The sequence below is a fragment of the Numida meleagris genome, chromosome 1 (assembly GCF_002078875.1).
Source record: "Numida meleagris isolate 19003 breed g44 Domestic line chromosome 1, NumMel1.0, whole genome shotgun sequence".
Taxonomy (NCBI): Eukaryota; Metazoa; Chordata; class Aves; order Galliformes; family Numididae; genus Numida; species Numida meleagris.
In genome coordinates, this window is record NC_034409.1 from 105,150,527 (window position 1) to 105,171,081 (window position 20,555).

General features: G+C 37.5%; 1 protein-coding gene across 1 annotated transcript in view; it reads left to right on the plus strand.

Annotated features, from left to right (window-relative positions):
- DYRK1A (dual specificity tyrosine phosphorylation regulated kinase 1A) overlaps positions 1–20,555 on the plus strand; it is an 84,673-nt gene that overhangs the window by 23,824 nt on the left and 40,294 nt on the right. The window contains exon 2 of the mRNA XM_021405475.1: positions 5,975–6,053. Coding sequence (XP_021261150.1) covers positions 6,044–6,053 — 10 coding nt within the window. The 5' untranslated portion in view covers positions 5,975–6,043. The remainder of the gene's footprint in view (positions 1–5,974; positions 6,054–20,555) is intronic.

A 20,555-nucleotide genomic window follows, 5' to 3' on the forward strand; every position in this document is an offset into this window, starting at 1 on the left:
TGTTGTCGATATTCTGAAAACTCTCATTTAAATTTGTTGTGAAGGAATGCTACACAGATGCTTAAAATTAAACCCAAGTTGTGGTGAAAATGTGGCCTTCATTTTAAAGGTATTTGTGATTGTTGCCTTTAACAGTTTGCATATTTGCATTGTATGGAGCAATCTTTTAACTGTCAATGCTTTAATATCAATTTTGGAAACTAAATATTCAATATATTATGTGACTTAGCTATTTGAGGTTTATGAAATAATGTGTATGTATGTATAAAAGACTCTTACAGCTCTGCTACCTATAGATCCTGGTGAACTGGATTCCTGTTGTATTCTTATGTTATAAAATTGTCCCCATTTGCAAAAACTCATGATCTAATTTGATATCCAGGCAAACACAAAAAAAAAAAAAAGGGGGGGAAGGATGATGAAACCTCTTGAGAGATGTTAGTAATGTTTTTTGCACTTCATTAGGTTTTTGTATGTACGACAGTTCTGAAACCATCTTTGGTTTATAGTGAGCCTACTGGCAAGTAAGTTGAATATTGAGTGTCTTCAAAGAAGGAGAAAATGCTATTAAGGAATATGGTGGAATAACACACAATGACCTCAAAAAGGCTAACAGGCAACCTCAGCTTGTAGAGTGAAGAAAAGTCAAAGACACAAAGCTTTATATTTTTTGTAGTTCCCATCTTTACAATGGTAGAGTATAACCTGGTAGAAGATATACTCAGCATCTTTGACTAATTTAAGTAAGCATGTTGTAGTGAAGTTGAACTCTACACTTAAAGTTATTAATGAATGTGGCATTGCTTTGGAAAGGTAGGTAATCCCATCATCTGTATTTTGAAGAGCTCAAAGGAAGAGCATTGTTTTGGTAAGGACAGATGAAGACTAGAAAGCAACAGCAAGTAAAATAGGAAATAAAACCTTGAAGTACAGTTTTAGCATGGTGGTTTCATACACAGTTGATTTCTAAGAACTGCTCTCTTTGTTTAGGTGAAATACTTCACTTTTATTCTTCTGCTATACCACTTTAAATAATTTGTTTTTTGACGCCTTTCTTGTCATTTCTTCCTTTCTCCATTCTTTAATTCCAGTTTGCATTCTTGAAGCCCAATAAATGTTATCATTTTCCTTTAGTAATCTAGTAATGGTCTTGCAGATTGTGTGATGAGTGAGATATGTTCTTGCTTACTCTCATCATTGATTTATGATTACCTGAAACTTGCCTTTTGGCTTTAAGAACTCAGCAATGCAGAGACACAATAGAAGACACTCAGTAACTGTGTGTAATGTGTTGCCCCTGCAGCTATTATGTGCTATTAAGTTGTATCTTTTTAGTAAAGGATAAAATAGTGTAAAATGTTACCCTTTTCCGTTGTGTCTGTGGTACTGATATCATACAATCGAACTATTTTTGGTTTTGGCTAATGTTTTAAAATTGCTTTTTAGATTGTGGGTCAATTCCTAGAATATTGCACTGTGGCAGACAGCTGCCTTCTGCTACTGATCGCTCTGCGCTTCCACAATAGTCATCCAGTTCTTCAGCATGAGGAATTGTTTTGTGGTTGTAAGCAGGTTGGGGAAATGCATTGGTTTGTGATGGGTACATTCTGCTGGTTAGCTATGAAGTGGGTGGATGTATTGATTCCCTTCTGTGAGCCGTTAATGACTTCATAGTTACTTCAGCAACTTTTCCTTATTGCGTGTAGCTTTAGATTATTCTTTTAAAAAATGATTCAGGTTTCCTTGTGATACCCTTCTAGTTTGGTTTCTCCTTTTTTTTATACCTTTGCGAATCCTTTGCAAGGTGGATATTTCTAAATGAGTTAGTATTATAAGTGAACTAAGAACATTCTAGAGTAATAGACTATCAGCAAAAGGCAGTTCTTCCCATTTGTATAAAGTTGCTTTATTGCTGTAACAAAATGAACTATGTGTGATTTGAAGTTGTGTATCTATAGCTTGAAATTCTCTGTTCACTAGACAGCATGTTCTTATCAAATGATTTCATTTTCTCGTAGTTCAGAATAAAAATTTGCAGGACAAGTTATATGAAGAATGGCTGAGATCCCTTGGTTTGTTCAGCCCAGAGGAAAGAAGGCTGAGGGATGACCATTGCAGTCTTCAGCTTCCTCAGAAGAAGAATGGAGGCTGAGGCACTGATCTCTCTCTGGTGACAGTAACAAGACTCCAGGGAATAGCATGAAGCTGCCTCAGAGCAGGTTCAAATAGTTTATTAGGAAAAGGTTCTTAACCAGAGGGTCGTTGGGCACTGGCACAGGCTCCCCAGGGAAGCCTTCATGGCACCAAGCTGCCGAAGGTCAAGAAGCATTTGGACAACGCTCTCGGACATATGACTTAATTATCGGTAGTCCTGTGTGGAGCCAGGACTACCTTGTGATCCTTGTGGATCCTTTCTAGCTTGGGATATTCCATGATTCTGTCACAATGTGATTCTGTTTTGCCTGTGACAGCACTGCTATATGTTGCTGGTGTTGCCATCAGTTTGGTAATATTCTAGGCTGTTGTAAAGCACTGGAGATATGCTACTGAGCTTCTTTTGGAGCTCACCGTCCCATTGACAGAAGATACTGTATGAATGCTTTACAATCTATTTTGGCTGAAAGTCAGCTAAGTTTGTTCAAGTTATCTTTGTTGATAGCTTGAACTAAATGAACAGTGTTGAAACTGTCAGTATTGAAACAATTGCAGAAGGAAGGGATTCCATCCAGAAGGACCTTGATAAACTCAAAAGGTGGGCCCATGTGAACATAATGAGGTTCAACAAAGCAAAGTGCAAGGTTTTGCACTTGGACTGGGGGAATCCCAGCTACGTATACAGGCTGGGAGATGAACTTCTTGAGAGCAGCCCCGCTGAGAAAGACTTAAGGGGTCCTGTTAGATGGAAAAGTTAGCATAAGCCAGCAGTGTGTGCTTGCAGCCCAGAAGCCCAACAGTATCCTGGGCTGCATCATGAGAGGAGTGGCCAGCAGGGTGAGGGAGGGGATTGTCCCCCTCTGCCCTCGTGAGGCCCCATCTGGAGTACTGTGCCTAGGTCTGGGGCCCCCAATGCAGGAGAGATGTGGAGCTGTTGGAGAGGGTCCAAAGGAGGGCCACAAGGATGATCAGAGGGCTGGAACACCTCTCCTGTGAAGACAGGCTGAGGGAGCTGGGCTGGTTCCGTATGAAGAAGAGAAGACCACAGGGTGACCTCCTTGTTTAAAGGGAGTTTATAAACTTGAGGGAAATCAACTTTTTACACAGGTAGATAGTGATGGGGCAAGGGGGAATGGTTTTAAACTAAAGGAGGAAAGATTTAGATTAGATGTTGGGAAAGTTTTTCACTGATTGAGTGGTGAGGTGCTGGAACAGGCTGCCCTGAGAGGTTGTGGATGCCCCATCTGTAGAGATGTTTAAGGCCAGGTTGTATGGGGCCCTGGGCAGCCTGATCTAGTACTTGATCTAGCAGCTGTCAACACTGCCTGTGGTGGGGGGGGTTGGAACTTGCTGATCCTTGAGGTCCCTGCTAACCCAAGCCAGTCTATGATTCAGTGAAACTGGCCTTGTACTGAAGTGAATAAACAAGAGGAGATTCTTGTTGTATTCGAACTACAAGATGGCAAAGACAGAATAGTGATGTCTTCAGTCCTGGCAAAATCTTCTGGAAGAATGTTCTATAATACTAGTGTCCACAGGTACTGCAGTTTAAAAGCAAAAAGAATCTTGGCTGGAGAGAGTTTCAAATATGGGAATACAGCTCTGTAACCTTACGATACCCATGTAGGCTGCATGTATCTAGCACTCTAGGGCTTTTATTGTTTGTTTATCTAAGTCTAGTGAGTATTTATTGTTAAGTAGAGATGAGTTTGTTCTTCCTTCCTCTCTGCTTGTTTTTGAATGCAAGTGAATGCCTCTGCTGAATTGAGCTGGACTATGCTTAGTGCAAGGGACTCACTGCACCTCTTTGTATGGTATATACATGTAGCGTGCATACCAGACTGAGTTTGTTTTTTTTCCTGTCCACACAGCAGTATCTTAGGCATGTCAGCACCTAGTTTGTAGGATCTTGTGTAGCCTTAGGTCGTTGGTGTCAAACCTTTTGGCTTGCCTGGGCCACACTGAGTGAAGAGGAATTGTCTTGGGCTGCGTACAAGTAGTAGGTTGCTCCTAAAATAATGCCTCCTATTTATTTCCATGGAAACAAAAACTGATACAAAGAGCACAATAACACTATTTAATAGAGCAAATTCTCAGCTACAAAACACTATTTTTTCAGCAAATGTTGATGAATATCAATGGGTGCAAACTTTTCCACTTGGAGGAATTCAGTGATACACCTTTGCTTCACACACACACTTCCCTGTCAGACACCATTGTGTCAGACTGCCCGTCTGCTGCCATCTGTCACATGACAACAACATGTAATGGAATCTTTTTGGTTCAACCTCTACTGCCATACCACCACCATCAGCTTCTGACGTCATGGGCCAAAATGATAAAACAGGAGGTATTATTTTTGAAGCAGCTCTCATAAAATGTATTATATAATGAATGTATATAAAGTAACAAAACTTATTTTAATTTTTAATGTTTTTCTTTATTAAAACATAAAAAAAAAGAGAGCCACAATACCATAAAACTAGAGGGACATGTGACCTTGTTTTTGTGAAACTAACACATCAGTCTGGTTCAATGGCAGTGATTGCAATTCTTAGTGAGTTCTCAAGGTGTTCAGTAGAGATTTTTGATGAAATTTTCCCGTGCTTCATCCATGAATGTATATGTGTTCACAAATGTATATATTGCCAAAAGCAATGACAAGAATAAAATGTGATGGTGAAGCAGAGGATATTTCTCTCTGGTAGGAGACTGCTTATAAAAGTCTAGTAAAGAGACATGATCAAATTTTGAGTTGCAACTCTATGCATTCCATTTGAAAATTCACAAGTAATGTATTTATGTTGAATGAAAATGCAGTCGCAAATAAAATGTTGACTGGTTTTTGGCAAGTTTGGAACCTATTCTCAAATTCCTTTATCAAAACAGAAAGCACGAATGCATATGTTTTGCTGTTCACAAGCCAGTGTATCAAAATCCATAAAATTATCTTTCATCACTGGAGCTGGCACTGCACTGTGCTCCATGGCCTGGTTTCAGCCCAGATGGGGTTAATAACACACCAATGTTTGGTTGGTGATGAGGGGCTGGGCTGGGACTGAGTTGCTGCCATGATGGCCCAGGGCTAGAAACACTTTACTGGAGTTAAATGTATCAAGTGTTCTCTAAAATTCTCAGTTATTAGTAAAAGTTCTTGATATTTGTTTAGGTTCTAAGTGATGATGATATTTCATTTCAAAACATGTGAAAAGCAAATAATTGAAAACTGCTTTGTCCAGGTGTTGTTTATATGGTGGTTTTATTGTTTTCTTTTTTTCACTTATATAATCTCCACTATTCTTTTGATAGGGCTATAAAAACCTTTTATATCTCCTTGTTTTGTAGAAAGTTATAATTTCATTGTTCTGAGCATTTTTAATGGCATTTAAAGTGAACTTAAATGAATTTCATATGAGATATGAAAAAAAAAATAGAGTTCTACATCGTGGATTTGTGTGCACTTACATTTCTTTAGCCTGCTGGCTTGGTAAAAGCTCACAGAATTTTTATAAACTTTGTTCTGAGTTTCAGTTTGGGAGATTTGAGAACTTTTTGATGACCTCGATTTTCAAAAATGTTGAATGACAAGTTGAAGGTTTAAGACAATCCTTGAAATTGTGTCAGATGGACTTCGTAATGTTCACCTTTGCTTTTAATGTTGGAGAGCTTCATTTCCTGTTGGAACTTCTTGGGTTACATCTGTGGCTCTACCTGAGACCAAGGGCTGAATTAAACATGCAAATCTAGCAGAGTAGAGGTTTACATTTATTGAGGTATCTTATTGGTTTTATTTATATTTCTTTTTTCTTCATTTTTGTAGTGTTGTTTCCTGCTGGACTCCCCATGTCCCCACAACCCCACAGGATGATATGAGACTTGAAAGAAGACGATGCATACAGGTGAGCTTATTTTCAAGAACTATTATAAGGGAAAATCTTGGATGTCCTTGATCTACTTTTGTGTTTCCTTTCCTTTCTCTATATCTCCAAAACGGTAATTCCAAACTTAGTAGTACGAATATCTAATAACCTGCAGAATTTAATATGTTTCTTTGCCCTTTGAAACTTTTTGCAACTGACCAGGAAAGAAAGTGGTTTCTCTGAATGGAAATACTGTGTTTGAAGTTTCATGGAACAAGGGTTTGCTTTTAAGAATATTGACTAAGTGTACTGGTTTTAGTCTTTTCTTGTTTGTTATTACCCCATTTTAATGATGCCCACTTGCTAACAGGTGTGTGTCACCTGATCAGTGACATACTATTTCAATCTTCTGTTAGCTTTATTTTAAAGAAATGTTGTGGATCCATCTGAAAAAGATCATACCAAACAAATAACTTAGAGTTCGTTATGCCTAATCACATCCTTATGTTCAGCTACTGTAGAATTTCTCAAGAAACAAGGATAAGATCTTTGAACATCTTCAATTCATTAGCCGTTCTTAGAATTTATGTTTTTGGAAGTTCTTCCACTTTTTTTCTGAATGAAATACCTTAAGTCCCAAGTGTATGTGCTGAGTAAATAGCTTATTTTTAGTGATACTGTTTTATTTGCTATTTTGATGTGAAAAACCATGATCAGCTGAAGTAAAATAGAAGTTAGATTTCACAAGGGGGTTGGTGAGTTCTTTATACCCATGTACCCTTATTTAAGTCACAGAAGTATGCATTGCTTATATTTGGAGGCCTGTGACAAATCTTTCATTTGCTGGCTCTGCTTTAAAACCTATGAATCCTTGAGGCTGGGAAAGAAGCTGGATACATTTACGTATGCATGCAGATCATCTCTTGATTGACAGTTTTCAGTCGCATCAGCTGTTCATGCTTAAACAGCTTTACGGGGTATATTTACATGGAGTATGTTGGATTAAGGCCAAGATGCTGTAAGTGGATATTTCATTCTGTGAAAACTAAGCATTTGTTCATTTCAGTTGAATGTGTGTAAGTTGTATGTTGATAGCTCAAGTAAAACTGGGCCTAAAGAATTACAAAATGCAATATGGCAAAGAATAGGAGAAAGGAAAAATATTCTAAGGAGTTGATATTTCATTTGTTCTAAATATATATATGTATATGTGGAGGAATAACATTTAAACTCTTAAAATTGAATCTTTTCATGTCTGTTAAAATTTGTGGAGCTCTGTCAAGTAGACAGTCATAGCAACTGATTAGTTTCTAGGTCATTTGCTTATTGCTGTGTAGATTAAAATACAGCCCAACTTAAATATTGAGACAGTGGTTTGAAAGTTTAAAAGCCACAATTGAATGCTGATATGGCAGTGCAAAATAGTAATTTCAGTACTTCGTACTGTTTGAGAGAATTAAGTTTGGTATTTTTATAAGAACATTAATGTATTTTACAGTAAAAATAAAGCACTTTCAATGTTGGTCAGGATTTCTAATGATGGTGAGCTTGTAGAATTAAAAGCTTAAAGAGTAGAAATATGTGCAGGATTTTTAAATACAGTATTTTAATGAGTAGTTTTGTCTTCTAAAGCCCAAACTCATTGTTTAGAAGTCTTATGCTAAATATAGAGTGAAAAACAGTAGTATCTTACCAAAGACTTTTGGTCTTCTGGTAAGTAATTGAAATTGGACAAGTAAGATTTATTTGCAGTTTTCTGTTTATTGGGAGAGCCAATATTTGTATGCTGAGGTTCTGAGAATAAACGTGGTTTGCATGCCTTAAAATGAGAAAAAAATGTACTGTAATCATTCTCTAATACAGTAACAGCAGGAGTCACATGATGACTCTGCTGATACCAGTCACAAGTTCAAAGTAGCTGGTGAGAGCTCAGGCCACATATTGAAAGGTGTTGTGGTTACTGAGGATGGTTCCTTTTACTTTCTTAACACAACTTGGCTTTCGAGAGTGACTGATCTGGGGTTTCAGAGACGCTTGGTAATTTCTAAGCTACCTTTGGCTAAAGAATGGGAGCCAGTATAGGGTGAAAAACAAAAACAAACAAATCTTTGGTTCATCGAGTATCACTTTATTTCTCTGAAAAGTGACGTGAAATTTGGGATTGTGCTTGTGTACTTACAGGAGGGATTGTTGTTGTGTTTGGAAGTGTATGTTTTGCAATTGATTGCTACATCTTGTCCTGCACCTGCTAAGCAGAGTAGAACACTGTGGTTGTTTTTCCTGTTCTGCTGTTGTTACTCCCTTTTTTTTTTTTCTTTTTTTTTTGAGGGGGGCAGGGGGTGGGGGGGGAAGGGTGCGGTGGTGGTGGAGGTTACCTTTATAAGGATGATTGGATTTAAAAGAAGTAACTTTCTGGCTTGGGCTTTGATTTTTTCTTGTTAGCTGTGATGTAGCAATGTGTAACTACGAATTAACTGTCTCATCTTTAAGATTCGGAAGGGCCTTTTTTCTTGACCTTTGCGAGAAGACTCACTTCTCAGTTGAGTGTGTAAGGGACCAGTGTAGATCTACTAAAGTAGAAGTAAATGTTCAGGAAGATCCTGTCCTTCATGCCACATGCTGATCCTCTCAGGAGAGTAACTGGTAGCAGTTACTGTTGGGGAACTACTGTTCTTGAAAGTAGAAGGGAAGGAAACAGTGGCTGCATGTCAGGAACTGCTTTTTGATGACGATGAGCTCTGCATTAAAACATAAGAAGGATTTCATACTGATTTAGATCTTCCACAAAACCATTGAATAGCATTGTTCTGAACACTGAGGGCAACATGGAAGTAGGGGAACTTTTATCAGTTACGTCTTCAATAGATATTTTTTCTATAATATTCTGTGCCATTTTTGTGTCTACTTGTACTTATCCACAGGTTTAAGAATGTAAGGTAATTAAAAAGAAGTTTAGAATGTTTATTTTATCTTCAGTTGTGCCCTAAGAATTTATCATGTGTTAGCTTCATTTTTGAACAAGCTCATTCTTTCATGGGTAAATGTGCATGTACCAAAATAATAGTTGTATGTAATTCTTCTGTTCCTTTTGAAAATATATTGAACACGTTAGAGGTTCTGAGAACCCAGCAAGTGATCAAAAACGTGGAAATGCTATGTTCAAGTTTGAAAGAAGATTGGAAATGATTGCATTGTTCTTAACTTTAAAAACAAATATTTTGTTCAGTGAACGTTTGGAAAAGGAAAAAAGCCCATTCCTATACTACTCAGTAACAATAGTACAAGAACAATATTAATACTAAATACTTACTTTGTTGCATTTTTTTTCCCCATTGCATTGCTTATTAAGGTGTAACAAATGCTGAGTAAAGACTTTTGGGAAGTTCTTAGCTTGGGTTGAGTCTTGCAAGTAATGGGGTGTTAGTTTTACACAGGAGTGGAATGAAAATGAAGAGTTGGGCCACGTCTCATGTTCATAATATTCTTACTACAGATTTCACTGAACTTACACCTGTTTTAAAGAATACTTTATGTGCGACTAGTAAAACAAATGAACAAAACAAAAATAAAATCACAAAAAGAACCCCCAAACCTTGTTGTTGTGTAGTCAGAAGAAAACCACGTCCAGTATTGCTGCTCTGCATTTTGAAGTTCACCTGTTTTATGTTACCTCAGACAGTTCGGTAGATCTGGCATAGTTTGTTCGGAGCTATTTTAACATTTACCAGGAAATTCCAGAAACTTATTAGGGCATCACCTTTTTATCACATACCTGTATTTTGCTGTTGTGGAAATGATGGATGTATTATCTGTGGGCAGTTACGTAATTGCATACCTGGAGTCTCTTTTGTCAGTTGTACATGATGTTGGCAGAAAACCAGAATTGGATTAAAAAGGGGCAAATGCTTGGCCCATGATATAATTCCATACTGAAGTGCAGTACAAGCTGGTTCTGTGCTTTCATTCCAGTTGGACTGATTCTGTCAGTAATTTTGTCACATGTTTAACTGTATCCTTACAGGCATTTTTTCTTGGCTGTTCAGGTCTTGACTGCACAAATTTTCATTTCATCTTCCAAAAGGAAGATGCCAAGAAGATAATGTAAGAGACAGGGTTGCTTATTAGCAGTATTAGTTTTAAATACAGGTAGTGCTTTGCATGAATTGGAATGCTTTTAGGGTTAACCACTACTTTTACATAAGTAACTCCCCAGCAGGAGTTGTTTGTGCTGTCTTTCTGGCTGTTAGTTTTCTGCCAGCATTGGTGAGAAAGCAGTCAGAGGTGAGTTGAACACTGTTGCTCACTGAAGGGCAACGGTTATTCAGAAAGTGGAAGTTCTGCTTTTCAGAGATGGAGTCATTGACCTCAATGAATGATAACCTTGAAGTCAAGAGACTAGATTAATGCCCCACTTTCTCTACCTGAGATCAGAAATGTGAAAACATAGATAGCTAAAGTTAGACTCCTGCATCCATATTTAAAAAGAAGTTGCCTATTTAAAAAATAAGTAAGTTTTTTCCCCTCCTCCAAAAGTACTTAGTACCTGTGATATTAAAGATTTAGTCTTTCAGCCTCAGTCCCCACTGGAGAGGAAAGAAATTACAAAGAAGTCTGTTTGCTTGTTACTGGATTTTGTCCTGGAAGTATGGCCTCATAGAGAATGCTACTTGACTTATCGAGGAGTCGACCAAAGCATCTAAAATAGGAAATCATTAGAGGCCTTGGTTTTTGTTTAATTTGCTTCCTCTTAAGAGAGAGCAACTTCAAGTTTAAATTCCTCTAGAAAGTTGTGTTAGTAGTTGCGCAGAGTTCTCCATCCATGGAACTTTAATTTGCACTTTGTAGCAGAATTAATTGAAATGCTTTCTTAGGCAGTAGGTTACGAGTGGTGATGATGTGAATGCTTTGTGGGGCCTTGGAGGCCTCAGATGGCAGCAGCCAGCAGCACCTGACTTTGTTAGGGCTGCAAGGGCTGCAGGGAAAGGGAGGCAAGCAGAATTCCAGCTGCTGTGGCTGACCCTCCCTGTCCTGTCTTGGTGGAGCTGAGGTGGCAACTTGGTGGGCCATCAGGAGATAGCAGAGTAAGGGCAGGTCTGCAATTCCAAAAGCCTTATGTTGCTGCATAATGCTTCGAATAAAAGTCTATAGTTTCAGTGTACTGGAACATAATTAATGCTCATTTTGTATCCTGATTTATGTGGTCATCTTTTTAGAAAAAAACACCAACTTTTTTGAGATAACTTGCAAGAAAAATGAAGTGGTAAGTATGTTTTTCTAGTAAATAGTTGAGCTTCTGCAGCAATATTGTGAGGCTGAAGTTTATTTCTGTTACCTATTTCTAATAGCAAAGATTCATTTAGACTTGAGCAAATATTTGATTTTGAACAAAAGTTCAAGTTCAGATTAAGAAATATATGACCTTAACCGTTATAAAAATTGTTACACATTTAAGGAGTGTTAACCTTTCTCTGGAATTTTTGGTTAGCCCACTGGGAATGTCCAAAGTGAACACATCAAATGGGCAGCTGGAATGAAAAAGCACCTGTGGTGTTGGAGTGTTCAGTGTGTGAACAAAACTCAGAAGTTCTCATGGGTAACACAGTAATGGGATGGCTAGGACCACATTTAGAGCTGTTAATATTCTCTCAGCATTGTGGTGTATCATATGGGCTTCCTGGCTCAGGTATAAGCGTTTGTGTCCTACGTTTCGCGTATAACAGGCAGAGCTTTCCTGTCATGTTTTGTGTGCCTGGAGTAGCAAGCTTCTGTCACAGAGTGATACTGTTTGCATGGCTTGGGTGGCTTTTGAGTGACATTAGGAGTGGTGCACAGGCTCTGAGGTGATGTGCAGCCTTTTGTAGGAGGAGCAGCAGTTTCTGTATAGAGGAAGCTTCTTTCCTTGAACTCGGCACAGGGCAATGTTCGTTCAGGAGCTTGCCCTTTACAGCTTTCTAGGAATCATGACTGAAGTCTCGTGTTCCTAAACTACATCCTAGGGTTGAAATCTTTCGTTGGTACCTGCACACAGCAATAGGTTTATTTGGATTTCCTCTCTGTGGAGACAGAATAGTCTCAGTTCATCAGTTTCAACTGGCTGTAGCACTAGAGAAGCCTTAATAGTAACTTAACTTAAGTGTGCACTTCTCTAATTCCTTAGAGCATCCTATTTTATAAATTATGCACTTAGATGTAAATGTCCTCTTTCTCCATCTCAGAACAGTTTTATTCTTTTGGTGTTTGGTTTGAAGATAGAGTGAGAGAGGCCCTAGGATGGCTCTCTTAAGAGCCTGTTCTTAGTAGTACTTGATAGTTATTTAATAGGGATTCTGGTGATGCTGCTTTATCAAGTGGTATACAAGAACTATGTAAATACTGTTCACAAGTCTTGCTGAAGTTGGACATTGTTACATCTTAAAAAACTGTTATTTCTCTGTTTCTAGTCAGTCTGCTGTTTCCTGTTCAGTTCATCTTGTGGCATACAGTTATTTGTACATTTATATTCAATGTTATTTCAGAGAGTGGTGACCACACACATTCTGATAGCCTGATGCATAACTGTTGCATCGAGCAGGTATAATTCCAGCTTGTGGAACCAAAATGGAATACTCTAAGACTTGATTATGGAGGTTTTTGTCTAGGTTTGCATAGGGGAATGGGTATTCCTTTCACCAGATTTTATGATGATGTCTGTGTCTTAACGTGAAATTAACAATCTACACTTGTCAACTTGGATGTTTCTGTAAGATAACTTAAGGATATACTTATTGGATGTTTTATGTCACTAGATGCAATTCAAACGTAAGCTGCGTGGTCTAGTTAACTTACTGTACTAGGGAAAATAATAAAACTGGGAAAATAGCTTGAATCTGAGGATGTTTTCGTTCTCAGATTTTCATCTTGATGCTCTCTATTTTTTTTTTTACGTATTTGTTGATAAACTGTTATGGACAATGATTAGATAAGAGAGCAAGAAACAATCATTTGTTTTTATGAATGGTGGTGAGACATGAGATGTGCTGGTTTGACCTTTCAGTTATCCTGGCTACAGAGTTAGTGGATAATTTACAGCACAACGTATATTGATCAGCTGAAGTGACATTCTGTGGCCCTGTTTCTGATGCCCAGCGCTTCATTGATACTTGCATCTAATTCCCATTGACATTTTTTGTGAGTTAAGTACCTAAATATCTTTGGAGATCCAGATTTCTTTTTGTAGTACAGACAGGGACAGTTCTCTACCATAGTTGTTATAAAGATAGAACAGGTGGCAGCAGTTTTGTTTCAGACATGGGAGAGATTTGCTCTTGATTTCTACTTTGCCTGTCTGCAGCTATGGCAATCTACCAGTGCCTGTGTTAGTTCTTCTGTTTTCTTTATTATTTTTTCCCCCATTTTCCTTGTCTTTAAGATGTTTATTTGTAATACAAATAGCTACTTTGGGTTCTCTCAAGGTGGTGGCTTTTGCTATAACATGTTTCTTTACTCTTATGTTGACCTTCCAAAGAAATACAGCAAATCTTAAAGCAGAAAAAAAAATATAAACTGAATTATATTTCATTGTCCTATTGAATCCAACATAAAGTTTGGTACACAATCCAGTACTATCACCTTGTCTTACAGAATATTTTCTAATGTCTTAGAATTTTTGTATTTGTGTGTCTTGCCTATTTGAGGTCAGTACCTTGCAGTCAGCTTGCCACTTGTTTGCACTACCTCCTGAATATAATTTAGGAGGATCAAGGTATGTGCCCTCCAGGAAATACAGTAGAAGGATCAGATTTACAAAGGTGGGTGAAGTTGATCTAATTCTTAACTGGTTTGTGGACAAAAGCAATGTTTTATCTGGTTATGCAGGTAGTAAAGCATTTGAGTAGAGAAGAAGCATTATAATGCTGTGATTATTGTCCACAGTTCATTGCTTTTTCACCATTCCAGTGGAGTAAATAACCATTTCTGACAATACACGAAGATCTCTCTACAGGCAGCAGCAATTATAGAAGTACAATAAGTGGGCTGACTACAAACGTATTTTGATGGATTATTCTCTTCTAAATGCTAGCTTAGTGTAGGTAGCTCCGTTAATCTTTGCAAAGGACATTCAAAATGTCTAGATGGTGTGAATCGGCACTGCAAGTTTTTAAATATTACTAAAAGTATATATGCTTTAATCTGTCTTGTATTAGTGCAACTTCTGACAATCTAATGTCTCAGAAATAATCAGATCTCATTATGCAAAATGGATAGAATGTAAGAATGGTAAGGGATATCTTTATGTATGGAATATTGGCTTACATATATTAGATCAATGCTCTTAATAAGCTAAACTTGGTAAATGTGTTTGCAATTCACTAGCAAAGAGGGTTGTGCTACCTTGGAATACGAAGGTAAGTTTGCCATTTGAAATATTTCACATAGTAAAGTTTATCAAAACATCTATGAAAAGCAACGGAACTCCATCATACTTTCATTTATAATTTTATTTTAGGTGATGTTTCTTATTTTTATCTTAAGTTGCTTTTTTAAAGTGAGAAATATGATAACTCCTTAAAGGTTGTTTTAAAAAAAAAAAAAAAAAGAAGAAAAAAATGGGTTAATTTTGTAATCGATTTACTCTTGTTTTTTGAAAGTAAGTTGTACATTTCTAAACTTTTACAACAGAAAATTAAGTGTTACACAGTGCTGAGTAATTCTTGGAGACTTATCTGAGTAAAATGATATTTCCATACCTTATAGAGTGTTTTGCTGGTGTTTAGTCTCAGAAGATGTTGTACAAAATCTAGTGTTTCTTTGAAGCTGAATGTTCACATCTCGGAAGTTTTCTCCAAAATGGAGTTTTTAAGAATGCTGAGTTGTCAAAGGAAAACTTTGATTCTACTATTAGGATGATTTTGGCAAATAACTGAAAAGATGCAAGGTAGTCTTACGTAGTTGAATTTAGACTAGTTTGTGAAGTATGTATGTAGTTTGCATGAATATATTCTGTGCTTGGTGATCCTCATTAACAACTAATTGTTCTTGCCCTTTGATCTCACTATGCAGTTGTTTGATTAGAGCATTAGCTTCCTTTGAAGCAAGAGCCTTGCAAAGAATCAGATTGATTTGGCCAAAGTCTTCAAGCAAACAGAGCAGTTTGAAATGATAGCTTCTGACATGCCTTCCTTCCTCCTTCTTTGCACCCTGATATTTTTTTATTTAAAAAAAAAAAGCATAAAAAATATTCTCACTTGAATCTTTTCTGAATTTTTTTTTCTTTTTTTTTTCCTGCCATTTTCACTATTTGGAAGGAGATTTTCTCAGAACAGCAAGACACAGTATTTGTAAAGTATGCCAAAAGAGGTGCAAGAGCAGATGTAGTCAGAAGAGATTTGAGAATAACATTTTACAGATAAAAATGCCCACTTCTCTGTTAGTAAATTGAATGTTCCCAGTCGCTGAAACTGATCACATGGAACAGCACACATCTGTGTGAGTTAACTGTCCCAGCCTGTAAAACTGGGTGGCTGCCTGAAAGCTGCAGACTGGGAGTAGTTCCTGGAAAACGGTGACTGTTGCATGTTCCCAAGAGTTTCTGGGGAAGAGTGCTAGTTGGAATGGATGCTATGTATGCAGGTTGTAGTCCTGTGCTTGGGAACCTTCCTTGGCCCAACTGAATGCACTAGTATAGATGTACACAGCTGTTAGCTCCATGTGTATGAAACTACGAAGTCCACTATTATCTGCTAGTCCTTAAAGAAGGATTGGTAGAATTCTTTCTCCTTTCCCTTGGGACTTACTGTCTTGGAAGGATATTTTTTGGTCAAAAGAAAGAAAATGCTGTTGTTCTATCTTTTGCTATGTATATAGAATATATATATAAATACATATGAATATAACCTGTTTTTCCTAACCTGGGGATGCAGAAATACTCCTTTGCTTCATTCTCAATTACAAAGGCCAAGAGAATTTTGTGTTGCTTTCCTATAGGATTTATATGAAAGCTGTTTTTTTTGTGTGTGTGTGTTGTATTTGTTTTTATTTCCTTCCATCTTCTGACGGCTTTTATCTGCAAAGTTATTCTGTGGCTTAGGCTGAGTTTATGAACTTTATGGGTCTTCATGACATTTCTTCTGAATAAAAGAGATTTTTCCTTAGGAAAGGAAGCTGTTTCACACTCAAATCAATTGGAGGATTCTGCAACTTTAGCTTAGAATGCTGTGTTCAGCTTTGTATTCCTACAAAGATATTGGTAGCAAAAGGCTCCAGGCAGCAACTGTTTGTATCTTGAGAAAGGCAAAAATTAGTTGTTGTGTTTTTTGTTTGTTTGTTTCCTCTTTATGTCTAGAGGCATGTGGAGCTCCAGGGGAAGGCAAGTAGTGAAACTTCATTCTTTCTTGGGAGAAATCCAGACGCTATCGGCTGCCATCCAACTGCAAAAATTCTGACACTCTGTTCAGAAAAAGTGCCACCAAAATGTAGCTAGCTGAATATTCCACTTTTTCAATAGAAGGCAGTTTCCTTAAATAGAATTTGGGAGCTAACTTCGTCTACAGCAAAGATTTGGGTTAAAAACGCTGCCAGTTCTACAGTGACGTCTTTATACTTGAAGTCTTTCACTCCAGCTCCAGGTATTCAGCTCAAGTCCATATTAAGAAAGCTCAGAAATAACTGGTTTCCTGTAACTGTGCAATCTATAGCCTGTATAATCAAAAAATCTACTTTATTTCTTCAGTAAGGATTGAAGTTGTTGTTGGAGAACAGAATGGGATTCTTGCCTTGCTCATGATTTACATCATGGTTATGTTTTAAGAGTGTTTTGATACAGTATTTTATTGTTTTACTTTGAATCGCACTTTTTTTTCCCCCCAAAGATCTGACTTTACTAGCAATATATTTTAGCCATCAAAAATCCACCTTACACTTGATGACAGATTACCAATAGCTTTGTCTTTCCAAGAAGCTGCAGTAAGGCATTAGGAAGATGGTTAATCTCCCTCTTATCTAAGCCTTTTGATCAATTTAGAGAAAAGTGAATTGGTGTCTTATAAGCAAGTCTATGTAGCAGGCTACTTAGACAAAGAGATTTGGTCTCCATTCAAGATTAGATTCACAATCACTTATCTAATGAATCAGCTGAATTTTCATCGAAGACCAGGTAATTAGACAGATATTGCACCCTTTGGATTAATGGGACGTCTGATAGACCTTTCTTTCCTTATTGAAGTCCATTCAGAGATATAAACTATCTGTGAGAGTTGATCAGTTCTTGAAAAGGAAGAAATGCCTTGGAAAATCATTAGAAGTGTGGACGCATATGCACATATTTGTATTCTTATTTAAGAACTTTTCAAAAGCTTTGTTTGCACAACTATGCGTCTTTGATAACCAAATGGTGAAGCTCCATACTATTTCAGTAGGAATTTTTGTCAGTGTTGAGAACGTCTAAAATTCTATTTGCGTAAGTGAAAATACGTTTGCTTGGTTTCTTAAAAATGACAGTAACTCTGTTGTCCTTGATAAAGAAACATAGAAGAACGTCCTGTGAGAGATAAAAGTGGATAGGTGGGGGTGACTTTATTTGGTCTAAGATTTATTGCTGTATTCATCTGTTGTATTTCTCCATAGTAGTATTCAATAGAAAGTTTGTATTCTTAATTGGCACACATTAGCCCAGGCACATTTACTTATTTAATTATTACTTGTACATGTCAAGGTTAACTATTTGAGTGTTTTTCCTTTATGCCATCACAATAAGCTAGTATACTGAAACTTTTTGACCATGGATTTTGGTAAATAAAATAATTTTAGCTTCCCAGTGCTCAGTTCTTTTCTCTTCCCTCCTCAAAGATGATATCGGAAACTTTGCAATCTGAAGATAAAAATTTCTACACAGAGTAGAAAAAGCTGCAGGAGCCTATCAGGTCACATTCTTGTGTGGAGGGGTTCATTCCATGACAGGAACATATGCCAACTCCTTTTGGATGATGAGCACAGTCTAGCTCAATCTTATGTTTGTTGGAACTTTAAACCCTAGGCAAGTTAGGAGCACCAGTAAGTTTAATGCTTCTCTCCACACATCACTATTTCCAGCCTCAGAATCGAGCAGACTGATAACTGTCTTAATCTTGTGTCTGTTGAGAAGGAGTAGTTGCCTTCTGATCATTAGTGGGCACTATGCCCGGGAGCAAACCTCTGATTTGCTTTGTGGTCAGCAGGTTAATCTCCCTTTCTCTTGCAAGGTGTTTCCAGTGTTCTTCAGGCCTGTTGAGAATTCAAGAGACTTTCACTATAATGTTATGTCTGTGAGTATGGTAGGGTTGGACCTCTTGTCAGATAAATAGCATGTGTCACCAGAATTTCAGTTTCTTTAGCTAAACAGGGCTAACTTGATGACAGATACTGTGCATACAGAAAACACAGTGCTGTGGCTAAATATGAAAGTGGTTACTGGTTCACTACAGAGGTCTTCACTTCCCTTGAAAATCTGTGGAAGTGGAGCTGACTGGGGACTTCGTTGCTACAAATTTGTTTTTTATGCCCAAGAGGATGACTTTGGGACATGCTTATGTAGGAAGACAGTTCAGGTTGTATTATTCTTTGTCTTCTCTACAGTTACGCCCATAGTGAAATAATTGCATCTAAGGAATGTTGTCTCTGTCCTGAGTCATCCTAATACTGTCAACCTATCATTAGTCTCTATGCAGCTGTACTTTTGTAGCCTAAAGTTTAACTGTTGCTGACATCTTGAAACACTGGATTTTTGGCTATTCAGCTCAGCCAGTACAGTCCCAGTCTGAAGAGTACGATGTTCCTTCTAACAAATGATGGCAAAGGCAGTTTTGCCATTTCTGTCCACTCTCTTTAGTTTCCAGACCTTTTGCATAAGAAATCTCCACTTAACCTTTTGCGGTAGAGAGGAAGAGAGAAAAAGGGCAACTTCTCTGTGGTGTCTTCTGTTTGTACAAAATAGGATTTTGTGAAGTTGCTAATAACTGTAGTGTTTCCGCAAAGTCCTATAGAAGTTTTCAAGAGCCTGACTGAGACTGACATTTTGAAACACTTTTGTTCTGGCTAGTACAGCGATGCCAGTGAACAACACCGTACTGCTTTCAACCCAGATGCTTTGGCAAATAGCGGCTTCATGTGTTGCTGCTGTTTGGCATAATGACTGATGCTACGAAGCAGTAGCAGGTGGTTTGGATTTTTTTTTTCTGCTCATTCTGCACCAAAATCCTGTTTTTTTTTGCAGTGGCTTTGGAGCGTGATAAACAATATTGCTCTGTTTTTCTTTTTTTTTTTCTGGTAAGGATTTTAAACTTTTTACATGCACTCGGTAAGAAGTTTTGCTGAATGGCAATGTACCGGTTGGGGATACTGTTACCCAATGCTCATTTTCCTTTGAAGATGTCTTCTAGATGACAGATAGTAGGCTTTGATTATATTTTCTCCTCAAGATTAATCATTATAGTAACAGAAAGTCCTATCACTTTGAAGATTGTTTTATAACCTGATTTCTCCTCCTGCTGTCAGTAACATGCCTTCTGCATCCCTTTCCAAGCATCTTTTCCCACAAAAGATTAATATAACCAGCAATCTGATATGCCTGCTTTTTCAGTCATGAGAAGGCGGACACTTCAAACTGCTTCCCTCTTACCTTAAAATCTACTTGCTAGAGGAGCTGTTAAGATGCACGTCTCCAAGAGCACATTTGCCAGTGTCCTTACGCATGATAGCTGCCTGCCATCCAAGAAACTGAATGTTTTGTCAGCAAATGGTTATATATGCCCATTCATTCCACAGAGCGTGGTATGCATAGCTGAAGAGATAACGTGCCTTATTAACAGTACTTCTTGGATTAGAAAGTTTCCTGTTAGAAAGGAATTAGAAAGATGGTGGTTTATTTCATTTTGTTTTGCTTACTTTTGTTTTTATTTTTTTTAAATAACAAGATCTTGTTTCTAAATCAGTTATAATTGTTTAATTCTCTTTTAGAGAATGACATTGAAGCTTCAACATGCATTGGTACTTAACTTTTCAAGGCAAAGATATTGCATGTTAATTGTTTTATTTTCTTTACCTGCAATGCCTAGACCCCAGGTGAAATGATATATTAGGAGATCATGGATTTCTGCATTACAGTACCTCTGTGTCTGCTGCTTGTAAATGTAATGTTCAGTATGTAGTCATGAACTGGAAGAGTACTCTGTCCAGACCACTGGCACAATTGTGTTTGAAACTCTGTAAGGATTAAAAACCTTCAGGGATCAGAGCTTTGTTAGCATTTATGCTACAAACTGAACTTCTGATGATTTTTCCACAGAACATAGTCATTAGCTGAACCTTGAAGAACTGCTTGTCTGTTTAGAGTTTAGTGTTTAGATACCGTTAACATTTTTACATAATCCTCTTTCCTTAAAACACTCAAGACTCATTCCTTAGGTTAAACGTTTTTCTTCCTCTGCACCTCTGTGGAAGCAAAAAAACCACAAAAAGACAAACCCAAAATGTTGTCTAACCATTTGGTCAGATTTTCTTTGGTGCAGTTTAGATGTCCTTCAGGGAATG